Genomic DNA, 26699 nt, shown 5'->3' on the forward strand with positions numbered 1-26699 from the left:
TGCTACCTTCGGGAGCCCGAATCTTCAACTACAAGCATACTTCCTCCTGCGCAACGTTCACCATTGATGCCTTCACCTCCTGTACCAGCTACCGGTGCCAACATTGCCAACAATCATCCGGCCCCAATAAAGATTAAAGTACGTCAGAAGAACGTCCTCCAATCAGCCAATCCGTTTGAAAGCTTCCATTAGTCCATGCCCAACAGCAAGCTTCAGGGAACAGTTGCACTTCGAATTCTTCCGTTAAAAATGTGATACCAATAAGGAAAAAAAAAACTATTAACAATAAAAATGTACTAAATACTATCACTTATCTTTCTACGGTTTCTTTGAAATGTCGAAATGACTGATTTTGCGATTAAACGAAAAATGACGATTTTTAGCTATTCTTCAAAATTTGGCTTTGGTTGAAAAATAACCATATCCAACATCCCCGCACTAGAACAATGGGGTTGAAAAATAACCACATTTTCACTTCTCGAGAGAAGTCAAAAAATGACTTCTATGGAAGAAGTCAAAAAATGATTTAACGCGGAAAGGTGTGAAAATGGTTACTTTTGAACGATAATTGGTTAATGAATTTCGAGCGTGCAGGAAGGTGTTGCTCTGTTGAAAATCAATACTGACATTATGAAATCGCTTGGTACATCTTTGTACCCGAAAATAATCACATTTTCGTAGGTAATGGAAAGAATTAGAGAAACATGAGGTATCACGCATATCAGCTATTTGTAGCGTCAAAAACAACCAAAAAAGTAATGGGAGGTGTAAAAATTTAAGAATTTGAATTTCCATTCAAAGCTTGCAGCGGTCTAATGGGCACCCTGTAAGAGTCTATAGAGATTTCGTCAACAATAAGGGTAAAATTGTCGAATTCTTATAACTTTTTTTATCATAGCTAATCGGAATACAGTTTTTGAGCTCAAGCTTTGAGAAACCTCATTTTAAGAAGAACTCAACCGATAAAGGCCAAAGTTATTAAAAAAATATTTTTTTTTCACGTTGCCAAAATGTCTCAAAATTTCATACAAATTTCAGGCTCACGACTTCTTCCCGTGGTTTTATCTGGCCCAAATTTGGCATGAAACCTTGTGCTAGGCCTAGGATCAATTTTAGCCAGCAAAGCGAAAGATTTTCAAAAGTCTTCTTACACGGGCCACTCTAATATGAATGCTTCAATGTTTCAGTCGATCAGAGACCGGAAATATTATTCCAAAGATGTATGACGTGACGTGAGAGAGAACGACGAAAATTTCATATTAATCAAACTCAAAGACCACTCTCTCCGGTCAATATCTTCAACAATCATTACGGATTGATGACACATCTCAATCTAAGGAATGTTTGTTTTTCCGACAAAAATCTTCAATAAAGTCTTATAATGAAGAACGAAATTATTGCCAACTTGACGCCACATGAAGGTTGTGTGAGGCTCTTAAAATCAAATACAGTCTGTAGGGGGAACGATTTCACTCAATCAGCAGCAGGACAGTGACGACAATACTGCTTCAGTAGCCATTGCATCAAGCCCGTAAATTGATGACTTCGGCGAAGAATCGATCGAAACACGCGTGGTGCTACTTGTGAGTAATGAGTGCTTGCTCAGCCTTTTTTGACCTAATGAAATTAATTGCTGTTTGATCCGGTATTTTGCAAGCTGGGCAGCGACCGACTGGTGCAATCACACTTTGATATTGATTATTAGTTTTTGCTTTGATGATTTGAAAACATAAGGATGATGGAAAATCTTAAGTTTGAATAATAGCAGAGATATCGCCCTTCCTTCTCGGAGAAAACTTTTTTCTGAAACGTTTGGAAGAATTCCATTCAGTAACGAACTCAATAAAAAAAACTTGGTTCGATCATTCCCCCATCTGGTACCTCGCAGTGTGGGGGATCTTAAATCCGGTCGGCGGCGGTGATCGACCGAAAGACTGGCCAAAAGTGCAATCAGTCAGGGTCGAACATGACATAAACACGTGATTGTAGGCTACGCAGCCCAGGCGGTCACAAAGCGCGATCAAGAAGTGACTGCTCATTTGTGCCAAATTGGGGCATCATTGGAAAGTGGATTTCTTGTCGATAAAATGTAAGGAATGTACATTATTATTCGATCCAGAAAGTTAAATTGGCGCAAACATTCCGAAGGTGTTTATTAAATATCGAATATCAGCATCCTACTTCATTGATGATACCATAACATCACCCAGTTCCGAGAATTGATTTATCAATCAACCTTTTAGTGGCAAAGCTGATTGATTGAAGTAGTGTCTGAGAGTGAGTGCAGAAATTTAGTCCGGCTCGGTTGCCAGCCTTCGTTCAAACATCCGAGAGATGATGACTCAGTTCAATATCCACACCATTAAATTATAAATCTTTTCGCAATCGGCGGCACTCGAGCCGCCTTTTTCTGGACAGTTTCTGATTAAATGCAATCGTTCGCCAGATCTCGTAGTTTATGTGGATGGATCTCCAAAGAAACAGATGGCATAATTGTTTAGTTCGCAGCACCCAATGTGTAAATAGTGTTGTCCACAGTCAGGGCTGGCAGCCCTTTTTTGGGCGCAGGTTTTTAATTGCTTAATTTATGTTTGGGCCGATCGGAAAGAAAAAAAAAACCCAATGCAGCTCTCTCACGTTCTTCCGATGATCTTGGGAAATATGGTTTGATGATGACTAATGTAGGCAGCAGACAAACTTTTCCAATTTTTGTATAGGTACTAAATACTCGGCTCGGATGAGATTTATCGAGTCGTATTTTTTTCACTTCTTTCCAACACGGCGCACCGAGGGGAAGTTGTATTGCCTATAAACAGGCCTATACCTTCCTTTGATCGAGAGAGAAACGACCAACCGGACGCTTTATCGTTGCCAAAATAAGCAATTTCATATCGCGGTGACCTCCATGCACCATCAGATATTGGCCGGGTCGTCGTGATTACCGGTTTCGGAAAGTTGCATAAGATTGACGCATTTTCTTGCAAGCGCTGTATGACCTGACAAATATAAAAATGAAGGAATAATTGCTTCATAAAATATTGGAATTTATCAGTAGGTATCGAACATTCTTTATACCCAAACGGTTACAACATCAAAAAATTTCCTTTTTGCAGAAGTATAAAGGCTTAGACTTATTCTCTCGCAAAAAAATCGAAAAAAAATTAAAAAAAATGTTGGCAGGGAGTAAGAATCAAGTTCGTTCCCCAACCTTCCTATTTTACCTTACCAGCTGGATGGTTTGCCAGCTATTCTTTTTGAGCCTATCGAAGAAGTGGATGTTTATTTTGGTTCAAATTCTGCTCAGACGAATCCAGAGTTGACAGGTCCGATGCAAGATTAGAATTGAACCGAGCCTAAGGAATAGGTTGTATCGCATCGCATCCATTTGAGGTTAAGAAGCATCCCTACAAAGTCATATCTGAGGAATACTTGAAGAAAAAGTTGGGTTCCGAATATACCAGAGTAAGTTGTTTTTTTGCATCCAACTATAAATATAATAGACTCTACTACAAACTGTAATGGTATTCAACTGTAATGATATAATTGATTCAATTGTTAATAAGTTAATATGATAGATTCAACTACAATTGTATGATTAACTTCAGGCATTCAACTATAAAAATAACAGATTCAACTATACATTACTGGTTGACCTCTTACATCTAGCAATAAATATGATAGATTCAATTGTAATGATATAATTGATTTAACTGTTAATATTATAAATTCAACTACAAATGTATGATTGATTCTAGGTATTGAACTATAAATATGATAAAGTCAACTATAGTTTTATGATTGATTGTGAGATACTTTAACAAATACTACGAGTGTTTACATAAGTGTAGTTAGTATGTCAGCAACAGTCAGCTGATGTTTATCAATGGCAAAATCAGAAGGTAATTAGCAAAGGTATAATTGAAAAGCATACATTTGTTTACAATATTTTTCCTCCCTTTAAATCAATTTCAGCCAGATGCGGCAGCAACTCAATTCCAGACGAGGAAATCGATGCCGCTGGCGGCATCCCGGCACCAAATGGCCTTTCATCGGAAAACAAAATGTCAAAACCATTAATGTTCTGATGTCTAACAAAATCATATGATTATTTGTTGCCATCATTATGAACAAAATATGTATAAAACCAAAATAAAACTAAAAATTAATGCAGGAAAAATACGAAAAAACAACTGTAAATATATATAGTTGAACGCATAAAATCAATCATTGATGTATAATTGATTCAATCATAATTATAGTTAAATCAACCATATCACTCTAGTTGATTTCGGTTTGAGTTGAAGAAGAAGCAGCTAATCGCCGTGTTCTCAGACGATAAACTTTTTCCGATTGATTTGGTGTCACCCCTAAAGGCTAAGGATGTTCCAGAGAACCTAAAATTCAACTTTATTTCCAAGTATCCAAATCATAGTATTTGAAGCGGTTGCTTCGAATGGATTGAAATTTGTTTCCATAAAAGCTGGAGTAAAAGGTAATACTGAAGTCTACATGGACATTTTGAAGAATCCAGTGCTTCCATGGATTCGGGTAAACTTCGGTGAACCCGAGAATGTTGTTTTCCAAATTTCTGGAGCCCATGCCATACCTCGAAATGGACCTAAACATGGTTAGAGAAGAATATGAAGTTTTATCCAAAGGATTTTTGATCTACGAGACGCCCAGATTTGAACCCTTTCGACAAGTTGATATGGGCGTATGTTCAAGCGATGGCGTGTGGATCCTCTCACGGAAGTCTCGGTTCTCTGAAGGCTTTCGTCTCTGAGGTGTGGACTTCAATATCAGAGGTTTATATGGCGAAGGTATGCTCCCGATTCAGATCTGGAGCCTGGAGAGAGTAGTTGAGAACGAAGGTGGAACATCGACTTATCGTTTCTACATGCCAAAATGAATGAAAATTTGTTCGAACCTTGATGATAGATTTTCGCATTTTTTTATGGCTCATACTGTATTTAGTAGTGTGCGTTATTTGCTTGATAAAACTCTTGTATGATGAAAGTTTGAAAATATTTTGCAGTGTTGCCATGCACATTGTTAGCTGTTAACATCAAGTTTTCCATTTTCAAAAATGTTTTAAGCGTATTATAAATTTATTAAGTTCATCGTAGGTTTTCAGAATGTGTTCGATAAACCTCTTAAAAGCTTTGTAACATTCCTTATTTGAACTCGATTTTTCGAATTTAAAACGCACTTTAGAAATCTGACAGTACGCCCATAAAAGACTGGTAAGAAGAACACTCAGTATTGCATTTTTCCCTGAAAAGTGATTCCCTACTAGATAGTGCCTCGTCGCATTTTTGAAGTTTTAGGAAGCGAGTAGTACTCTAACGATATTTTTATTCATATTTTCTACTAATTATGGATCAATAATTACACTATTATCTTACGAAATTCGAAGTTTCTCAAAATATTTGTGAACGATCAAAAATTCTATACAAAACCTTAAGCATTGTACCTCGCACATAACGTCCATCGATTGAACTCATAATAAATTTCATACACGTTAGTTATATATTTCAAAAATTATTCTGCAAAATTCTGATATTATTTGTGTAACTACTGAGATAAAAGTCGAAATTCGTCAGATTTTCGTAGAATTGTTGTGCTGCAGGTCAGAAATATTTGAAAAACTTCAAATTTCGTGAGAAAAGTTTAATAGTTATTCTATCTTTGATAGAAAACGTGAACAAAAAAAGTCACCAGAGTACGAAGTTATGGGAGTTCAAAATTGAAGTGGTTAATTTCATTCAATTTTCCATTAATTAAAGTTAAATTGACTGATAACAAGGCGAATCTATGCAACCTTAGAATGAAAAGTATTTATACGGTTCATAATTCGACAACTGTTCGATATCATTTCTAGCAAAATTCAGAGACATTTTACCGACGAGTTTTTGTTATGGGCCAGTAACAAAGGCTATATGACCTGCAGTATTCTTTACATATTTCTTGAGATTTTTTCTGAAGTTTTAAAAGATGTGTTTTCAACTCAATTTTTTTCCTTCTTGTGATGTTTAAACCCTCACCCTGCTAGCTTATTCAGACTCTTCTGTATGCTTTTTTTTTTGTTTTTTTGTTTTTCTGGGATTTCTTCTGTAGATGAAAAAATGAAGAAAGAATTTTCTTCAAAACTGAAGAAAAGTTAGACCCTCTTATAGTTTGTCCCTGTAAATACGAAATGTAATTCCTTAGAAAAAATTATTTCACGTTTGATTATTCTGTTCTGTTTGTGATAAAATAGAAGAAAAAAGTCTAGCGAAAACTAACTTGATTTCAAAACATTATAGAATAAAATACAGTTTAAAACAAGTAGAGTTTATAGACGGAAAAACACACTTACCGCAACGGATCCCTTCGGTTTCGATGCTGCCACGTAGGCTAAATACTGTATCACTTTCTTTGTGTTCTCGGTCTTACCAGCACCCGACTCACCGGTACACAAGATTGACTGATCTTCTCGATCTGTAAGAATTAGAAAGAAAGAGAGAAAAAAATAACAAAGTGTCAAAATACTAATCGAGAATGTTGGGTCAATAACACTTATTTAAAAAAAACTTGAACCGTTTCAGCGCCTTTTCGGATTAAACCAGCATTTTTCAGGTGAAAAAAAAGTGGAGAGTAAGTGTGGCGTATTTGTTTTGCGAATTCCTTTTCTAAGCTTGGTTGGAGAAACGGTTGTGCCGGGCTATCTAGAACCTGATGTTTGTTTTCCCTTGAATGACAGCAACCGCGTCGACCATGGAATGTGGGGTGAACTGCTGCTCTATTTAAATTTTTGCAGTTGTGTTTGTCAAAGCTTAGGCTACTTTAGGTCGGGTAAGGGGTTTGCAGAAGACTTCTCATCTCTCTCCGTTATAATCATACATACATATGTTATGAAACAGTTTCACAGTTCTGAAAATCGTTTTTTCTTTAAATTTTCGACAAAAATAAAAAAAAAAATACTTTGTGTTATCAACAGTCTTTTTGATAGATAACAACAAACATGGGCGCATCGCTCATATCTTTCAAATCGATTCTAACGACATTTTAATTCCAGCTGTCAGAAGGTGCGGTTATGTTTGTACTTTGACCGAATCACAGCCAACAAAACCAGAGTCAACCACCAACCAACCTGAGCATTTGCTTCTGATGTCGGTCGTCTGGTCAAGATATGTATTAACGTGAAGGTGACTCATCGGCCCGGTATTTTTCAACGGACTCATCAGAACACGTTCTAGCTAGCCAGCCAGCCATCCGAGTATTGATGCGCATCACGTTTTGCTGAAATGAATGGGGCTCGTTCGGTCTCGAAAGCAGAGCAATTTTGCGGTTGTCGTTTAGCTTTCGTTGAATTTGAAATTTTGTTTGACGTCGTTTCTTTGACGATGTGTTAATTTAAATATTGAAATAACCTGCTCATTCTTCATTCCAGAAACAAAACTATTGATTTTTCTAGTGAAAAAATCTGGTACTATCAATGTGATATGTTAATCGCCCGCCACACACACATGTGGGTAGCCTGTTCTTTTTCAAGCTTAAAAACGGTTGTTGTAACTTATTTGTAATAGAAATTTACCACTGGTTTCCATATTTCAGTTTCTGTTATCATACATAAGAAAAAAAGTGTGGTAATTGAATCGAAACAAAGCGGTAGAACATAGTTAGTCGAGTCCCAAATAGAGCATTCTATTTTTCATTAAAAGAATCTAGCAACACTGCCGGATTTACCGTAAAATTTTCAGAAATAATTTAAACAAGAATCTCATTGATTTTAGAGTCTTGAACTGTTGTGATAATTGATCTACATAAAATTTTCTACACTCAGCTTAAAAAGAAACGTTTAATTTACCTGGATTTTCACGTAGCCACTCATACTTAAGTTATTGCTTGATTTACGTGAAGCACTTAGGAGCGAATAAAATCACTTGATCCTATACGTGAAATGTTCATTCACGTAAAAACTATGTGAAGGAGAACTATCAATATAGCGTGAATCCCACAATTGGTGCTTAACTTTTTAATGTATAGTGTTGATTTAAAATAACACTTATCGAAATCCAAATATCTCGGAAATGCTTGAATACTATTAAGCGATGTATTGACAAAAATATCTAGATGTTAAAAAAATAGCCCATGGTATTTTTATTATAATATTTAAGTGTATGTGTTGAAGTATGCGGAAAAATTGCCATAATTTTTTTTTTTGTAAAAAAGTAGTTTTTGGAAAATTGCTGAAATTCTTTAGATTTACAAATTCTAGCAAATTTGTTGATCTCAATCAATCACAAACACCTTCCTGCACCCAATGAACAAGATTTGGAAGAAATTAGCAAAATCTTATTGAAATGAATTAAGAATTTCTTAAATGATTTTTCAACTTTCATGGACCATCACTCAAAATAACGACCTTAAACCTGTTTAGTTGTGTTATTCGAATTAAAAGAATATTATTTCAATGAATTAATAACTGCTACTCTCATTTAAAAAAAGTCATGCATTGAAGGGTTAAAGCAAAAAAAAAAAAGTTGAGTGAAGGGAAAACTGACTTTTCGTAATTTGTGTGTGACTGCTATTTTATATCTTCGTTATTTCAACAGGATTTGGAATTGAGGCAGCTCAAACGGCCAGACAACCGCTAAAGGTGCAAAGCAAATGAAATTTTTAAACTGAATTTGTGTTTAATAAATTAAGTGAAGTGAATTGTAAAAAATGTAAGGGGAAAGTGGATATTGAAAGTGCATATGTGATTCGTTATTTAATTTTTTGTTGACTATTTAATAAAGTTTAACTTCAAAATCAAAACAGTTTTTTACTTAAAAGATACGAAAAAACTCCCTACATTAATATTGCAATGAAATCTACGTAAATCGCATGTACCAGGACAGATCCATATCCACATTTGGTCTACGTCGTTTTCACATACAACTTTATATGCAATTTACGTGAATTCTGCTTGCCGCGCGGGCTCTATTTGCTATCAGCAATTCACGTAGGTTTCACGAGATTTTCATGGTGGCAAAACTCTATGTAATTTTCACGTAGCAATAATGTGAAGATTTTTTTGAGTGTATCATTTGAGAAAAATAGAATAGGGTTACCGGAAACTTTGAGTTACCAGATACTCTGAATTTGCAAAAATTAGACTCAAATCAGGTTGAACTGTCTTTTTTTTCTTCATACTGTAATTGAGAACAAATATAGGTACTTACACTTACTTACACGCTTGAAATTTATTAACCAATTATCGTTAAAAAGTAACCATTTTCACACCTTTCCGCGTTAAGTGATTTTTTGGTTTTTTCCATAGAAGTCATTTTTTGACTTCTCTTGAGAAGTGGAAATATGGTTACTTTTTAACCGCAAGAAATTAATGCGGAGAAGTTCAAAAACGGTTAATTTTTAACCGTATCGCCAAATAGAAAGAAAGCAGATTAATTTGTTCTTAAAAATGCTAAAATTGGGATTTTCTTAACTAGAAAAAAAAAATTACTGCGGGTTTTAGAGCAGATTTTTTATTTTTGTGTACTTTTTCATTGGCATCGATAGAAACTGCCGTATCTATGGACAGCATTATACTGCTCTCAACGGTGGTGTGTTAGTAGTAAAACGGGAATCAACTATTATATGTGGAAACCGTCCGTCCAATCGGTAACATTATTTATTCCACGCATCTAGAAATCCGTAGCAGTGGAAGCCGGTTTACGGGCTAGGATATCGAATTCGTTTCCCATATGATTTAATTTGGGGTCACCAGATGATGGGAAACCGACTACGGCACGAAGTATCGCTAAGCGAAACCGGATCCAAACACGATTACGAATCCTCTACGTTGCCAGCCGTTTCTTGGAACGAGCAAACATTACCAGGCATAGATGGCAGGTAAACCCTGTGGGGGAGAAAAATAAATAAATTACCTCTACATTGCCGTTAACCTCAGATAGCTTTCTGCATCTAATTTTTTTTCTTGTTCACCTCATCCTACGGGTGCTTCAGGCCAGTGTCACAAGCCCAAAATTTAGCTTCCTTCAGGAATCCTTCCAGTCTGAATTTCGGTAAACTAAAATCGATCAGATAAACACCGCGCCCATTCTTGTCACTTGGAGCCATTCGCATCGTCCTGTTCCCGATGGTGGGAAAAATTTGGGTCAACACGCTGTGTGGTCCTAAAAAGTGCTAAAAACTTCATCACCCATATTCAGACTGATCAGACTGCAGCTTCCAGGACACTGCTGGTATCGAATATTATAGCAGTACTAATCGAGAGCATCCGGCCTTAAGAAGCGGAAGAGCTCTTGAGGGCGATTCACTGCAGCTTTTGCTGGTGTTGATTTTCCTAGTGGTACTTAACTCAGATACGGATTATTCGCGGTTTCACCGTGGAGTAAATGAATTTGCAAAAAACTTAGAAAATATCGACTTATTACTCTCATGATGAGAGATCCTATACGATCCTTCAGGCCAGTGTCCCAGACCAAGTGATAGGACCTGTTGAAAATAGAAATGAAAAGTGAATTTCAACATATTTGGTTTAAAAAACTGCTGAAATTCTATAAAAAAAACCAAAAATGCATCCAGTAGCAATTTAAAATAGATTCAGAAAAAAATACCTACCTTTAAAGAGAGCGCGAGTTTCCGAATAAGGCCACAGTATCTTTTTATTTTCTTTTAATGTTTAAATACTTGAAATTCAATTTTTTTCTCTGGCAAAACAACAAAACGCGACCAACAATAACATTTACAACTTCCATAATGGCGCCGAAGAGTTTTCATTACAGAGATGAATTTAACCATAGTTGTGGTAAATGCTAAAGAACTTAAACCGTGGTTAAAATTAAGCGAGAAATATCGTTAAAAAATAACCAAATTGATAGTTCTCCAGCAAAAACCAAAAAATGGTTACTTTTCAACCATAAATGGTTAAAAAAAAATGAGCGTGTACAGCAAATTGTACAAATCACATTTTGAATCATGTTCAGGCATTCACGGGAAATAACAAAAAGGTAAAATCTACCAAGATAGCAAGGTGAAATCAAAAAGGTAACTTCAACCTCTTCGAGGTGAAACTCACCTCGTAGCGGAGTAAAATTTACCTGAAAAAAAGTACAATTCACCGAGCAAAAAAGGTAAATCCAAAAAAGGTACCTTCTACCTCTTCAAGATGAAGCTTACCTCGCAGCAAGGTAAAGATACCAGGATTGAGCCATATAAAACGTTACAATTCACCCATCAAAAAGTTAGCTATTTGCTGGAGCTGTTTAGTGAGGTTAAGCAATTTATTGATCAGAAAAAGTTTGCATCTTTGCACAATATAACGGTAAATAGAGCCATAAATTCAATTAACTCGGAAAATATTAAAAAAAGTTACACAGTTAGGTAGAATAACATAATCGAGGTTGAAAAAAAGGTACAATTCACCGAGATAAAAGGTGAATTCAAAAAAAGGTAAATCTTACCTCGTAGCGAGGTGAAGTTCACCTGAATTGAGCTGAATAAAAAAGTAATTCACCTAGAAAAAAGGTATACCCAATGAAGGTAAAATTTACCTCGTAGCAAGGTGAAGTTGACCTAAAAAAACGGTACAATTCATCTAAAAAAAAGTTACTATTTGCTGAATCCGTTCATTGAGGCTAAGCTGTTTTTGGAACAAGTTTTGCTACGTGCCCAATATGTGAAAATCGGAACAGAATGGTAAGTGTTTTCTTAGATCTTGTTAGTTGTGCTGGTTCTCTTCATAATACTTTGCTTTTGTTTCAGATCGGCCCACAGAGCTTCGAAGTGTGTTCCACCTCATCCTCCAGATATCATTCCGGAAAAGCCGGACCTGACGAGCTTGGCGAAAAAAGGACTTGCCACAACAATTTTCATTAAACACGGTGATACATTTTAAAAATAAATATAAGGTGTAAAAGTCTTCATTTATTTCAAATAAGTGCCTATTTTCCATGAATTTTGTTTTTTTTTTTAAATTCTTATTGAAGAACGCAATCAAACCAACTAGTATTTACCTTTTAAATCAGTGGATGGGAAAGCGGTATTATTTACTATGGGGTTTGCTAGGTGAATTGAAAAAAAAGGTAAAATCTACTTTTTTGCTGGGTGAATAAAAAAAAGGTAATTTACCTCGAAAGAGGGGTGGAAAAACAATCACCTCGCTTCTCGGTAAATTTTACCTTTTTTCACTTTCCGTGTAAGTTATGGTAGTCAATTATAGCATGAAAAATAATAAAAAGGTAAAATTTACTCAAATAGCAAGGTGAACGCTCGTTACCTCTTCGAGGTGAAACTCACCTCACAGCGAGGTAGAATTTACCTGAATCGAGGTTGGAAAAAAGGTACAATTCACCGAGAAAAAACAACTAGCATTTACCTTTTAAATCAGTGAATGGGAAAACGGTATTATTTACCATGTTTCTAGGTGAAAAAAGGTAGAATTTACCTCGAAAAAGGGGTGGAAAAAATCACCTCGCTTCTCGGTGAATTTTACCTTTTTTTATTTTCCGTGTAATAATACTTTTCTTATATGACAGATTTTCCAGATAAGCTTCAAAGTGCTTGAAGCTTATGATTCCGGAACAGCCATAGCCAATATTAACCACCGGATGGCCGAATGAGTCGAACGTAGAATAGAATGAATGTGCTGGAGGATTCGGTGATCATGGTTTCGCGGAAGGACACGGAGAAGGCAGCGTTGGAGGAACATTCAAGAAAAGTAAAAGGAAATTGTCGGAAAGAAGAACATTATTCCCAAACAAGAGTTCTAATACTATGGTGCCCAGTCAAAACAGCTAACATTTACCTTGCAAATAGGTGAATAGAGAAAAAGATAAAATTTACCTTTTTAATCAGTGAATGAGAAACCGGTAAAATGTACCTTTTCGGCCAGTGAATCCGAAAAAAGTAAAATTTACCTTTTTTCTAGGTGGAAAGAAAAAAGGTACAAATCACCTTTTTGCTAGGTGAATGAAAAAATGATTAAATTCATCTCTAAAGAAGGTTGGTAAAAAATTACTCCAGTTACTCGGTAAATTTTACCTTTCTTTTTATTCTCCTTGTTACCATTCGTGCAGAATTATTTACGGGTAAATTTGTTTCATTAGAAAAAAAAATATGTGTGCAAAAAGAGTACGAGAATGGTTGAAACAAGTATTAAAATACAGATTTCAAAAATCCGACATGCAACAATGTTCGAAAAAATTAGTAAGGTACACCGGGGCAAGTACAAACGGATCTTATCATACAATTAACACACGTCGTAAATATTACAGGACACGACACTTAACGTTCTTACAAACGGAAAGTTCTTAAAACAGGTTCCGTAACATCATTCTAATAAATAAAACTGAATCATGTTTTTATTAGATACCTTGTTTTTTTTTTAGAATGTGCTGAGTTCTAGATGCCTGAATCTATTTACCTAAGTTCTGGTAAATTTATCTAAATTCTTAGTCTGAATTTTCAGTCGTATCTCAAAAAAACATGTTTTTATTCGATTTTTCAACTTTAAATCCTACTGGCGTAGGTAAAAGAATGTATACAAGAATCATGCAACACTTTGTATCTTGTTACACCTTCTTCCTTCTGTATGCTTATCAATAAACCAAATAAAATGGTGGCATCTTATAGTGTTTTTCTAGAAATATTTATTTCTAATTGATTATTTTTTGAATTTTTTATTTATCAATCAAATGAAAACTTCAAGTATGTTTATGTTGATTTCAAATTTTGATAAAGGTACCGTAAACTCAATTGAAAACAGCTTAAAATAAGTAAAGTCTCGTCAAAAAATTCTCGTTGTTCGATTTATTTAAAAAAAAACTTTTATCATAAGATCTTTGTAAAAAATAGCAGAAAATTAGTTGACGGAGATAGGTTGAATAACTAGTTTCATATCTCTCTTTTAAAGTTCTATTAACATTCGATTTTTGTTCACCAAATTACCTAATTCGATATTTTTGTCGAACTCTTCAAAATAACTCCCCTAGTTTAAAAGTGTTTGTTAGATTTCTGATAATTTTTCGAAATTTCGTTTCAGTATAAAGTGTTTTTCTGAAAAAAAGAGCTCCTGATGCAGATTCAATTCTGGACTAGTGTATAATAATTCCAGTCAGGGCCGTAGGAAGAACCGACTCATGGGGGGGGGGAGGGGGGGGGGGTTTGGTGACAGATTTTCACCTACGATTTTTCGCCCAACAATTTACGAATACAAAAAAAAAACAAATTATGTTTGTAATTATATGATTATTTATTTTTAAGTTCTTTGACATCAAAAGTTTAATTAATAAACCGTAACTTTAGAAAATTTGGTCTTAAGGCTAAAAGGTGAGCTAAATTTGATCCCATCGATGGTTATAATCTTTGTTTTTTTTTAAGAGTCTGGTAGATCAAACTAAGTTGATTTGAGCATAAAATAAGCTTTTTTTAGGAGAGTCTTCCTGTTCTTAAAAAAAACTTATTCTATACTCAAATCAAACAAGCTCCATCTTCCAAACTATTTTGCAAATTCAACGATTTTAATCTTTGATAAAATCAAATCAAATTAAAAAAAAGGAGATCAGATCAGATTTTCGAATTTTCTTGATGCAAACTTGAACTAAATTTATGATTTAAGTATGATATTTGGCTTTAAAAAAACTGAATTCTGAAACATAAAATATTTTGGTGTTCTTAATGTGGTATTATTGTTAAACAATACACTGGGAAAATATATAATTATGTGCAGATTTTTTAGATGAAGATTTTTCCTTAACAGCAAAAATTTTTCATAAAAAATCTATTCCATAATAAAAATCCTGTGAATGATTTTTGCAAAAAAAATGTGGATTTTCGGATAAAACAATAAACTAGAATAAGAAATTTTAGCTTTTATTTGGGTTTACAAACTAATTTTGCTTAAAAAATTGAAATCTGGAAATTGAATTGACAAGCAATATTAACACATTAAGGACCACCATGAAATCTGTGACTTTTTTTTTTGTTTCGATTATAGTCGTTTTACCATCTTTATGGCATTCGCGACTTTATAAACGTTGCAGTTGGCGGATCGTTATTGAAAAACTTATCCGTTACAACTGTGTTCGATGTTTACTCTTGGGCTCGAACTCGCGAACATCGGCTCAGGAGACAACAAACTTGCCAACTGAGCTATATCACAAGCCCTAAAAATCTGTGACGAAAAACACCGCCAGCACACTGTTGACAAACGAAAAACGAGATATCTCATATTTTGTCTGCAATGTGTTAAGTTCATGATCTCTTGAGTTCCTCAACAATTCATTCAGACCCGAATGACCTCTGAGGTTAAAAAGTCTTAAATAAATATCATCATCATCAACAATTCATGTTGATTATAAAATTTATTTACAAGTTAAATCTTTAACTAAATTTTGAATCTAAGTTTTGAACCTGAATTCAAATATTGCGCTTTAAATCTGTATCCGAATTTCCATAAGATTTCTCAAATGCACAAAAAATACGATTTCCAAATCTTATTCCAGATCAGAGTTTTATGAGCCATGTTTTAGAGTCCTCATTCATGAATTTATTATTTAAATTTTGTAAATCAGGTTTAATCTAAATCCACTGTTTAAAAAAAAAATTTTTTTTCATCTGAATTGTGAATCAGAATTAAAATATGAATTTACAAAGATCTGAATCTGACTTTTCAATTTTGGATTTCAATTTCGAAGCTTTAAATTTTTTGAATTTTGTGTAAGAATTAAATTCGGAAACCTATTACCAAAATATTGAAAATGTATTTGATCTCGAAAAATATGATTTGAATTTGCATGAAATGCAAAACCAAGTTTGAACCAGGTTCTCGAAGCAGCTTTTGATTCCTATTTTTTTTTCTTTTTTGATAGGAGTTTAACCCGGTACGGTCACTCTTCCTCATTCTTTCTAATTTCGTATGATTAATCGAACTGAAAATCAAGAATTCTGAGCTAAATACAGAATCCATAATACGAAAATAAGAATACAATTTCGGTTACAGAAATTTTGGAATCAGAGCTTCCGGAATGGGTTTAATTTAATTCAAAATTTAATATTCAGACCTGCATTTCGATAAACAATTGAGAAAATTTTGAAAAAGTGTAGCAGAGTTCTGGACTTGGGATGGATTTTTGAGGTTTTTCGCATAAGATTGTTACTCTTGATTAACTTCATTCTAATAACCTTAATTAGTACTGAATTTTAAATTTTTAATGTAGAGAAGAATACCTCGCTTGCTGTTTTGGGTCCTCATGGGGGTTAAACCCCCCCCCCCCCCCCCATTCCTACGGCCATGATTCCAGTTATACGATAAATGTTAAGCTTAAACTTAAACTTAAACGAGAGATGTGAATTCAATCGAAAACTGTCTGATTTCAACGTATGAATTCACATCAGAACTGAAGTCGCAGCATTGAGATTTTTTTTTTAAATTCCTTTTAATTATTTCTTCATTCAGTTTTGTAGGGTTTATTTTTCCATATACTCGTAAAAAAGTGCAAAACGGCACAAAATCTTCAAACATTTACGCTATCAAATAACTATACCATGACTTAACGTATTAAATCTCTACAGTTGTGAAAAGTTTCTTTAATTTCTACATTTTTTCACATTCACTGCATGTAATAATAAGCGGGAGTTAATAAATAGTTCATAGACGAAAAATTGTTCTACGACGATTCTTTGCTAGACAAATGTATGCGCTTTGATAAAAAATCAATTTTTTTAATGAAATTCCCGACTTTTCCCAGCGTTTTACTCATGAATATCCCGCTCTTCCCGAATGGTTTACAAAGTTTCTGAGAAAAAGTTTCTTCATGATGAAATGAATGAATTTCAGGATTTGATAGATTTTTAAATGCGGGAAAAAATACTCGATAAATAATTCCTCCGATTTTCTTTTGAAATTCCAGGTTTTTCCTCGGTTTTCCCGGTTTGCTGGCCACCCTGTTAAAATCATTTTCCGTAGAATTTAGTGGCGCTGCTATTTTTCCGTACACCACTGTAAATATGATTTTTCCTCGTATTCGGTATTGACCGCTGTACTTAACAGCAGGTCAGGAAACAACATTCCGGCACACCCTCGATTTTTTTGTGTTAATTTCATACAGTAAAAAACAAAACTGCGCCTAAGGAAATAAGCAATAAAATGGTAAAATTTAAATACACAAAAATTAATGTGTTGACAGCTCTCTGCTTCAACAATAAATCACATTCTCTTGTTGAGTGATCTTTTTGCATACATACATAGTAGAGCCTGGGTTCCTCAGATTTCAGTTCCTTGTATGGAAATCTTGCGAGTTTCCGAAATAAGGTCAGTCTCAGTCGTCGTCAGCCATTTGTTTCTCTCTCTCTCGAGCGATAGGGAGACTCAAAGACAGTCGATGCGGATTGCTTACTCGAGTTTGATTGCGCCATTTGAGCTGAATCCAAACAAACGATAATTCACCAAAAGCAAACTGAGGCCGGCCGGGCGGCGATATGCGCGGGAATTCTGCGGCAATACTGCTTCGCGCGAGCCAGATTTTATGCAAATGACAGAATGACCATACTGGGATGGCGACGATCAATCGCTGGAGGCCATCGGCACCCCAGACGCCACTCAAGATTGGGTACGGGTGGTTTTCTGCAACCTGTCTACTACCACTAACCTCTATAGGAAGTTAGAACTACCCTATGGGAGACGTTTGGAAGAAGTCGTGAGATTCTAATAAAAATTTCCAGGTCTTTTTTTTTATTACAGATATTTAAAGCATTTTAAATAACAATCTTTTTTTAACATTTATAAACCTAGGAAGCATGTACACAAATTAAAAAAAAATCATTTTTGAAAAAAGTGTCTCAGAGTGTTTTAAATCGAAACTTAGCCAAAGAATCGTCTTATTTTCAAATCTGCTCCAAACAAGAACACTACTGCTGCTTTGGGAAATATGTGAGAGAGCAAAAGAAAAAAATAATACAAGGTGTACCCACAACAGTCGCCTTAGCTATTGCTGCTGCTGCAACTAATGACAAAAACAGTCCATTTATGGAAATTAATGACACTTGGACCCACTTGCCTGTTTCTATATCCTTCGGATTAGAAAAATTAAGCGATCACTGTCACACTTCTAGCTAGCTTGATCACAGCTATAATTCGACTACGGCGTTTTTTTTTTGTGTTCGTCGGGCCAAAGTCATTAGTACGTGAACTGAACTGGTAATAAGCTACTTTTACAACTCTTATTACATATGTCCCCTAGATTGATTTGTTGTGGTCACCTTAGGTCAATGTTAATATTTTTTAATTCAATCTTGTGTCGGTATTTTTCAATAAGCTTGTTTGCTGTTCGTTTTTTTTAAACAAATATTATATCCCACAGTTATCTAATATTATGTTGATTGGTGGATAAAGCTCGTTTGGGAGGGTTCACGTCCTTGAGCATCTCTTGGATGTTGATTATGGCACACCGCCTCATAAACTTTCTTCGGTTATTGCCAGACAAAAAATTCTCAGAAGTTGGATTCTTGATAATTAATTATTTCCAGTAACAAACCAATCACTCTATTTTATTTTAAAAAAAGTCAAATTTGCCACCGACTGTAAGAAGATTGATTTGAAGTCGTTCATTATCGAAAATTATACGCTGCTGTCGAGGGGTTACCGAGTGTGTTTATTTTGCTCAATGCTGGGTACTGTACCCAATTACAATCCCGGATCATGGTGGCAAATTAGTGTGTCATCAATTTAAACGGACGCATCTTTTATTGCAATTAATTGGCTGGCTTGTGTTGTGGCCCAAAGGTGCTGGTGTGGCATCGAACATATCAAAAATGTCAAAAAGCGAATCATATTTAATGTCGTCGGTTTCGAAAAACTCACAAGACTCTCAATTAATCCGCACGCTGGTGATTAAAAAAATATTGATGTCCCGGTACTGGCCCTGGGCCTCTCGGTCTGTTTCGGATGCCTTTCTTATAAGCGACCATGTGCGGTGTAATTCGACAAATCAACGCAACATTACGAGGTGTTTTTGTTTGCGTCTCGCTCGATGACCGAAGCGACGCGAGACGCGACGCTGACACTAGTTTACAAAATTTTTAAAAAATCGTGAACTTGATTAACTGATCAACATTTTTAATGTAAAATCGGGCGTTGAATCCGAAAATGAAATTCAAAAAAATCTCAGTAGAACCGTTTTTGAGTTATGCTCCAAATATGAAATTTCGAAAAAATTAAAAAAGTTCTTGTACTTAGATTAAAATATCTCGGACGGCATAACAGTAATTTGAAATCCCTCTTTTGCATATTGAAGGTGAATAAGTTATCTATCGATCATTTGAACACTGTTTTTGTGTTTGACCAAAAGTATTGTTGATATTAGTGACTTTATGAGAAAAAAAATTATAAAAAACGCATTTTTTTAGAGAAAATTTTGTTTCAACGAAAGTTTTAGACTCGATGGTAGCATTTAAAAAATCTGATTTTCTTTTGCGCTTAAATGTCAATTTAGAACATAGATTTCAAGTGGTTATTTATCAAAATCGGTTGAAAATTAAAGAAGTTATGGCTACTTTACCATAACTGAAATTTTTGCTGTTTTTATTAATTAAACGAACCGCAGTACACTTATCATAGTATAGGAAGAATGGAACATGATAAATCTCACTCGCTCTAAGTCAAAGTTATTTATTAGCTTACCAAAAGGTCACATGCCAAAATTTCAGGAAGATCTGACCATAGGGAGGGGTTGCTTAAGTCTCAAACGTGAATCAAATTTTGAGGTATTTTGCCCGGAAGGAACGAAAAATACTGGTTTTTCATCAATAACTTTTTTCATCACTAGCTGATTGTTTTTTATGGTTGATTTTCTTAAAGCCTAAGTTGAGACAAATATTTCACCCGAAGACTGTAACTCGATTGGATTAGAAACAGAAAAGTTATTGCGGTTCAAAGGCCGCAAATTTTGTCCAATACGCAATGAGTACTTTTTACGCATTGCGTTTTATACGACAATTTTCGACCAAAATACAATCTTTGAACCGCAATAACTTTTCTGTTTCAAATCCAATCGAGTTACAGTCTTTTGGTGAAATATTTGTCTCAACTTAGGCTTTAAGAAAATCAACCATAAAAAACAATCAGCTAGTGATGAAAAAAGTTATTGATGAAAAACCAGTATTTTTCGTTCCTTCCGGGCAAAATACCTCAAAATTTGATTCACGTTTGAGACTTAAGCAACCCCTCCCTATGGTCAGATCTTCCTGAAATTTTGGAATGTGACCTTTTGGTAAGCTAATAAATAACTTTGACTTAGAGCGAGTGAGATTTATCATGTTCCATTCTTCCTATACTATGATAAGTGTACTGCGGTTCGTTTAATTAATAAAAACAGCAAAAATTTCAGTTATGGTAAAGTAGCCATAACTTCTTTAATTTTCAACCGATTTTGATAAATAACCACTTGAAATCTTTGTTCTAAATTGACATTCAAGCGCAAAAGAAAATCAGATTTTTAAATGCTACCATCGAGTCTAAAACTTTCGTTGAAACAAAATTTTCTCTAAAAAAATGCGTTTTTTATAATTTTTTTTCTCATAAAGTCACTAATATCAACAATACTTTTGGTCAAACACAAAAACAGTGTTCAAATGATCGATAGATAACTTATTCACCTTCAATATGCAAAAGAGGGATTTCAAATTACTGTTATGCCGTCCGAGATATTTTAATCTAAGTACAAGAACTTTTTTAATTTTTTCGAAATTTCATATTTGGAGCATAACTCAAAAACGGTTCTACTGAGATTTTTTTGAATTTCATTTTCGGATTCAGCGCCCGATTTTACATTGGAAATGACCTTCAGTTTACTGAGTTCAAAAATGCTGTAAACTAGTGTAATTATTTCCATACATGGCTCCGGTGGCCTTTTCCAGATTATTTGCGGCCAGGCCGGGCGGTCGGTCTTATGGGCGGCCACTTTAAAAACGTGAACGTAAAGCACTGCGCTGCTCCGAACGGGGAATGAGTGCATGCATTCATGTACACAGCCGGCAACGGGCAGGGTTACCAAATGATTGATTAAAACTTTATGTACTTAGCGCTGGACAAACCTTCCGATTGTACTGCAGCAGTCCGATCGGAATTCGTTTATCCGCGAGTTGCAACAAATGCTAGGGTTGTTCAAGACATTTAAAAGATGTTCTAATCCTTTTTTGATATCTTTTGAAGATTTCAAATATTTTTATGAATTTTTTATTTAAATTTAAGTAAACAACGTTATCGAAAAATAAAAAAAAAGGTTTTTTACACGTTTTTGCAGGGTTTTTTTTCGTAATTTTACGGTTTTCGCAATTAATATGGTATCTGATATAAAATATTCTTTTGCAATGGAAAACACTTAAACGAAGGCAATGAAACGTGAGAAGTGAGATGTGCGACTTGAAACATGAGACTTGATATATGAGATGTGAGATATGATGAAACATGAAGGATGAGACTCAAGATCTGAGATATGCAGGGCCGGATTATGCCATCGGGGGGCCCGGAGATATTTTTGTCGGGAGGCCCTATGATTTGATTTGTTTTTCAATCCTATCCCAGAGAATACAAAACATTTTCAATGTGTAAAAGAACTGGAAATGAGTTCAGTATACTGTCTTCAAATAACCATGTTGTCTGTGTAGAAGATAATTTTTGGTACCTTAAAATAAAAATTGAAATTTTTGAAAATTCAATTAAAAATCACGTGTAAACACTGCGGAAGAATTTAGAAATTTCTCAAAAATGAACACTCTGGTTTGAGCTGCGATATGCAAATTTCAATTGTAATTTTTAATACCCTGATCACCAACTAAAATTTTCTGACTTAATCATTGATCGTCTGGTTTGTGCTGTTTAAAGAAATATTTACCTAATGACGATTGGGAAGTATCATAAAGATTTGAAACATAGATTACAAAATTAAAAAAAAAATTCTATAGAGATACACATACAGTTGCGTTCAAAAAAGAATGAAATCGTGTGAAGCTGCTCTCTTCCATCTTTGACAAGCTGCCATTTCTCTCTCGGTTGAGATTTTTTCATGAAACTTTCACACAATTAAGTTCAACGATCCAACTAACGCCCTACAAAATTTGAAGGCTAAAAAATAACTGGAAACAAAGAAAAAGCTTTTTTTTCGTAAAAAAGGGAAATTTGGAATTGCTTCATTAAATTCGCTGTATCTTTGGTAATTTTCATTAAAAAATCTCGAAATTTGGTCCAAAAATGTAAAAATGTTTGATCTAGTACCAGGCCCAGTTTCGTCAAAATCGATCAACGCCATCAAAAATTGTGCCGGTTCGAAAATGAGGTTCATTATTGTCCAACAGGCGATTTAATTCTTTTTTGGACGGATGTCATCAATGTTTTCTTGGTATTTTCTTTCACAAAATCAAAATTTATCTCAAAGTATATTGTAAATTGATATAAACGTCATTCGTGCTTTGTTTTGGAATAGAAAATGTTTTAACAGAGTTCGAAATAAGAAGAACTCAGTTTTAGAAAATGACCTGCTAAATATACTGATAAACATATTTGGTACACAATAATAGGGAGAATTATATTCGTTCTTTTGTTTGAATACCAGTAATGTTGGAATAATTTCTACTTCTAGACAAAGCAGGAAAGAAGTTTCTATCAATTAGCATCATTCTTTGTAATAAATTTTGATTTGTTGAAAGAGAACATTGATTACGATGTTTATATACAAATATCCGTCCAAAAAAAAAAATGAAATCGCCTGTTGGACAATAATGAACCTCATTTTCGAACCGGCACAATTTTTGATGGCGTAAATCGATTTTGACGAAACTTGGTCAAGTACTAGATCAAACATTTTTACATCTTTCGACCAAATTTCGAGATTTTTTAATAAAAATTACCAAACATACAGCGAAATTAATGAAGCAATCCCAAATTTTCTTCTTTTACGGAATAAGCTGTATCTTTGTTTCCAGTCATTTTTGAGCCTTCAAATTTTGCAGAGCGTTAGTTGGATAGTTGAACTTAACTGTATGGAAATTTCATGAAAAAATATCAACCGAGAGAGAAATGGCAGCTTGTCAAAGATGGAAGAGTGTGCGCAGCTTCACGCGATTTCATTCTTTTTTGAACGCAACTGTAGATATATAAAAGTTTAAGAGTTCAAAACTTAAAATCAGGTTATATTCAGAACTACCATTCAGTGTCCATAATCTTGTTGAAGATGAAATCTAAGTAGCAGTTGCTTTAGTCCTATTATAAAACTATGTTCCTAGTGTTACTAAGTAAGTCCTAAATAAACCTTCGTTCAAGCAACAACCTTCTTTAAATCTAAATCAAAATTTCAAAGCAAGTTTTGAGAAACAAAATAAGAATTAAATTTGAAAAAAAAATTTAAAGCTACAATTAGAACCAGAGCAGAAATCGCATCAAATGTGATTTTTCATTTTATATCTGTGAAACACGAAAAAACCTTTTCATGAGATGTTTATGAATATAATTTTCATCAGAAAAAAAATTGTTATCAAATTGTTATTCTAGATGTGACAAAGGTTTCATTAAATGCCCTCAAAGCCAAAGGGGTATGAGTGCAAAAATGATCGGTTGAAAATAAAAATCAGAATAGAGATTAAATGTTTAGAACACAGTATCAGTTATCATTGAAAAAAGTCAGATAAGGAATCCAAATGAGTTTAGTACCTTAAACAAAGTTGCTGAGTTCTCAAAATTCAGAAAAACTATGAAACTGAACTTCAGTAACTGAAGACTTGAAAATCTCAATGAATTGAATCTAGAAAAAGATTTAAAACATAGAAATATTTATGTTATTCGCTGATATTAGCAACCCAACTATGAAATCGTTTTTATGATAATTAGAGAATGATTTTTTAAAGATTCAAAAATAGGGAGGGAATACAGTTTAGAATTTATAAACCAACGGAAATTTCAGTAATAACGATTGAAAAGTGAAAAGTTATAATAATACTTAATACCTAGTGTTAACCCGGATACTGCCCGGGTAAAAGTCTGAAATGTTTATCATAAAGCTGCCCTGCTCTCTTTGTGAGCCAATTTTTGCGAAATTAGATGCTATTTTAGTGCAGTAACCATTACTTGGAAAGTTAACGTAATAATAAACATTATTATTGTGCAAGACGTTTGTATGTAATGAAAACGAGTTTTTTTTTATTTAACCTGTTCTGTGCAGAATATCCTGACTGACATGTTTCGATTGAAAAAAAAATGAAAATTTAGGTATTTTTAATTTTTATCGATTTTTTTTCGAATTCGGTTTACATTATTTTAGTTCAGATTTTGGGTTGATAATTTTCAAATTCATTATCAAAATTTTGATATTTTTAGTCCGCAAAATGTGGGATTACTCCTTCACTGCTTACTCTAGTGGGCAGAGAATAACTATGCTAGATATTATTTCACGGGGGCCCCTTAAGTTGTTATATTTCAAGTTTTCATTCCGAATTTCTATGTAGTTTTGATGTCTTTTCATAGAAATTGAAGTAGTATGATATAATAAACTGAGTCGATTTGGGGTCTTTTGTGAATTTCTCAAACCCTGGAGTCTCAAAAGTTTCGTCTTGATCCAAAACTCATCCATGATTTTTTGCAGAATTTTTAAGTAGCCATTACATGAGTAAATTTGAACTTTTAGGTTTGTATGAGAAAATTTAATATTTTTTACTGAAAATTCAACATCATTTTTGTTTTGTTTTGGTGCCAATTTATAATTTTCCTAAAGAAAATTTTCTGCTGAACAACATTATTGAAGACTATTACTTCGTATCTTATTTGGCAAACAAGTTATTAGCTGTTTAGTTGTTTAAAAAATCTACTGATTGAGAGTTTGAAAAGAATCGGACAACTAGGTAATTTTTTACAGCGTTTTTTCTTTGATGAAATTTGATGCTACGCACCCTTTATCAAAATTTCTATTATAGTCCTTTTTTGCATTTACAGTTCACTGGGGTTTTATCGTTTTTTCCAAACTACTTGAACACTTGTGATGACACTACATCCAACAAAATAGTGACGAATAGTTTATTGTTTAAGTGGGATAAAGACGTACCACAAGGAAGCCACTTAAGCCCGCTTATATTAAGTCCCTATTCTTCGTATTTTTAAACAAGATATTTTTTAAAACACCTAGGTCAAAACCAACTTACCCTGCAACATTGATCTGTAGGCGGTGTCTGTGATGGCGAATACATGTGGCGGCACCTCGTGCCGTTTGATCCCTTTGTACTTCTCCATGATCTTTTCGGTGTAGATCGGGAGCTTTTTGTAGGGATTTACTACCACGCAGAACAGACCGGAGTATGTCTGAAATGTGAGAATGAAAATGGAAATGATTGTTAATATAAATTATTTGAGAATTAAAAAAATAGATAACGTTTGAAAAAAGTCTCTAATTTAAAAAATAGTTCTCACAGGATAAGCGAGATACCTAATTGATTTTCTGAACACACCGATTTCTTGTTAGGCATAATAAATATTAGCCAATAACATCCCACAGAGAGATTATGACATATGTTTACACGCATCAAACCAGACGCTAAAATATGATCACAAATATGACTTTCCGGTTGAGGACGCCGCCACATTGCTTGGCGGCACCATGTTAGAAGAGAAAAATCTATTAAAAAAAAAACAAAAAAAAAAATGATGCCACACTCAACGTAAATAACGCTCTCTTTTTCCCGGTTAGTAATTTTTATTTTCTCTTCTGACGAAGCGTGTTGGTTTTGAGAGCTACTAAATAGCTGACATTGTGTCGTGGGTCGGTTTAGCGCGCAGATTTTACGCGAGCACGCCGCGCACCACTCATCGAAAATTTACAAGAAAAAAAGCGCGTTTCACACTCTCTCGGTCAATGTCAGGGGAGAGTTGTCTGACTAACACGATATGTAGTTTTTTTTTTAAATTTACAACCAGCAATAGAACGCACGTTCAGTTTTGAAGAGCGATCTCGGGATGTTTAGCGGTAGCTAAACCCCCTTTTCCCGCATAAGGCCCCCAGCTCAGCTTACCGATGATGTTCAGAAAAATTTCCCATACACATAACAATCTGACGCGGCTATGCCTATTTAAAATGACTCGAGGGGTCCGACGCGGGGTTTCGGTGAAATGCGGCGATGATTAGTCATAAATGTGTAAAGTGTGACTAGCGGGCGCCCGCGTTTGAGTTTCTTTCGATTGAATCGCACGCGCGACTCGACCCATGTCGTTTGGGGCAACTTTTAAAATGTTGTGAAAATTAATGGCTAATCGTTACGGCTAGAACATTCGAACTTTACCGCCCGAACCATTGAGGCTAATAAACTTGGTCGGAAAATTTATGACATTTGCAGCAGATAATTTTCCCGATAAATATTTGCTAACGATCGATGGGAGTGTGCCGAGAAAATGAGAAGACAAATGGTAGTCGACAGAATCCGATATTCAAGAAGCGGTTCGAAGGCAAATGTGACAAATGTCCTGTCTGAAACAAATGCCTGTCAATCAGTTTGACACGATATTCACGTCAGTTTTGACATCAACATTAGGCGCATGGGCACTTAGCGCGTATTTTTTTTTACTTTTGGTCGTGATAGGATGAAACATTGAAAAACGTTTAAACAATTTCTTCAGAACCTCAATAGATAATAATTTTGGCAAATCTTAGTGACTTTGAAAGACGTAAAAATCGAAT

At 34.5% G+C, this 26699-nt stretch overlaps 1 protein-coding gene across 2 annotated transcripts in view; it reads right to left on the reverse strand.

The window, feature by feature from the left end:
* Positions 1–26699, reverse strand: part of LOC129755321 (myosin heavy chain, non-muscle) — a 125254-nt gene that overhangs the window by 30038 nt on the left and 68517 nt on the right. For both annotated transcript variants that reach the window (XM_055751753.1, XM_055751752.1), the window contains exons 3-4: positions 25174–25330; positions 6359–6480 (exon numbers count right to left, since the gene is read on the reverse strand). In XM_055751753.1, coding sequence (XP_055607728.1) covers positions 6359–6480; positions 25174–25330 — 279 coding nt within the window. The remainder of the gene's footprint in view (positions 1–6358; positions 6481–25173; positions 25331–26699) is intronic.

The sequence above is a fragment of the Uranotaenia lowii genome, chromosome 3 (genome assembly GCF_029784155.1).
Source record: "Uranotaenia lowii strain MFRU-FL chromosome 3, ASM2978415v1, whole genome shotgun sequence".
NCBI lineage: Eukaryota > Metazoa > Arthropoda > Insecta > Diptera > Culicidae > Uranotaenia > Uranotaenia lowii.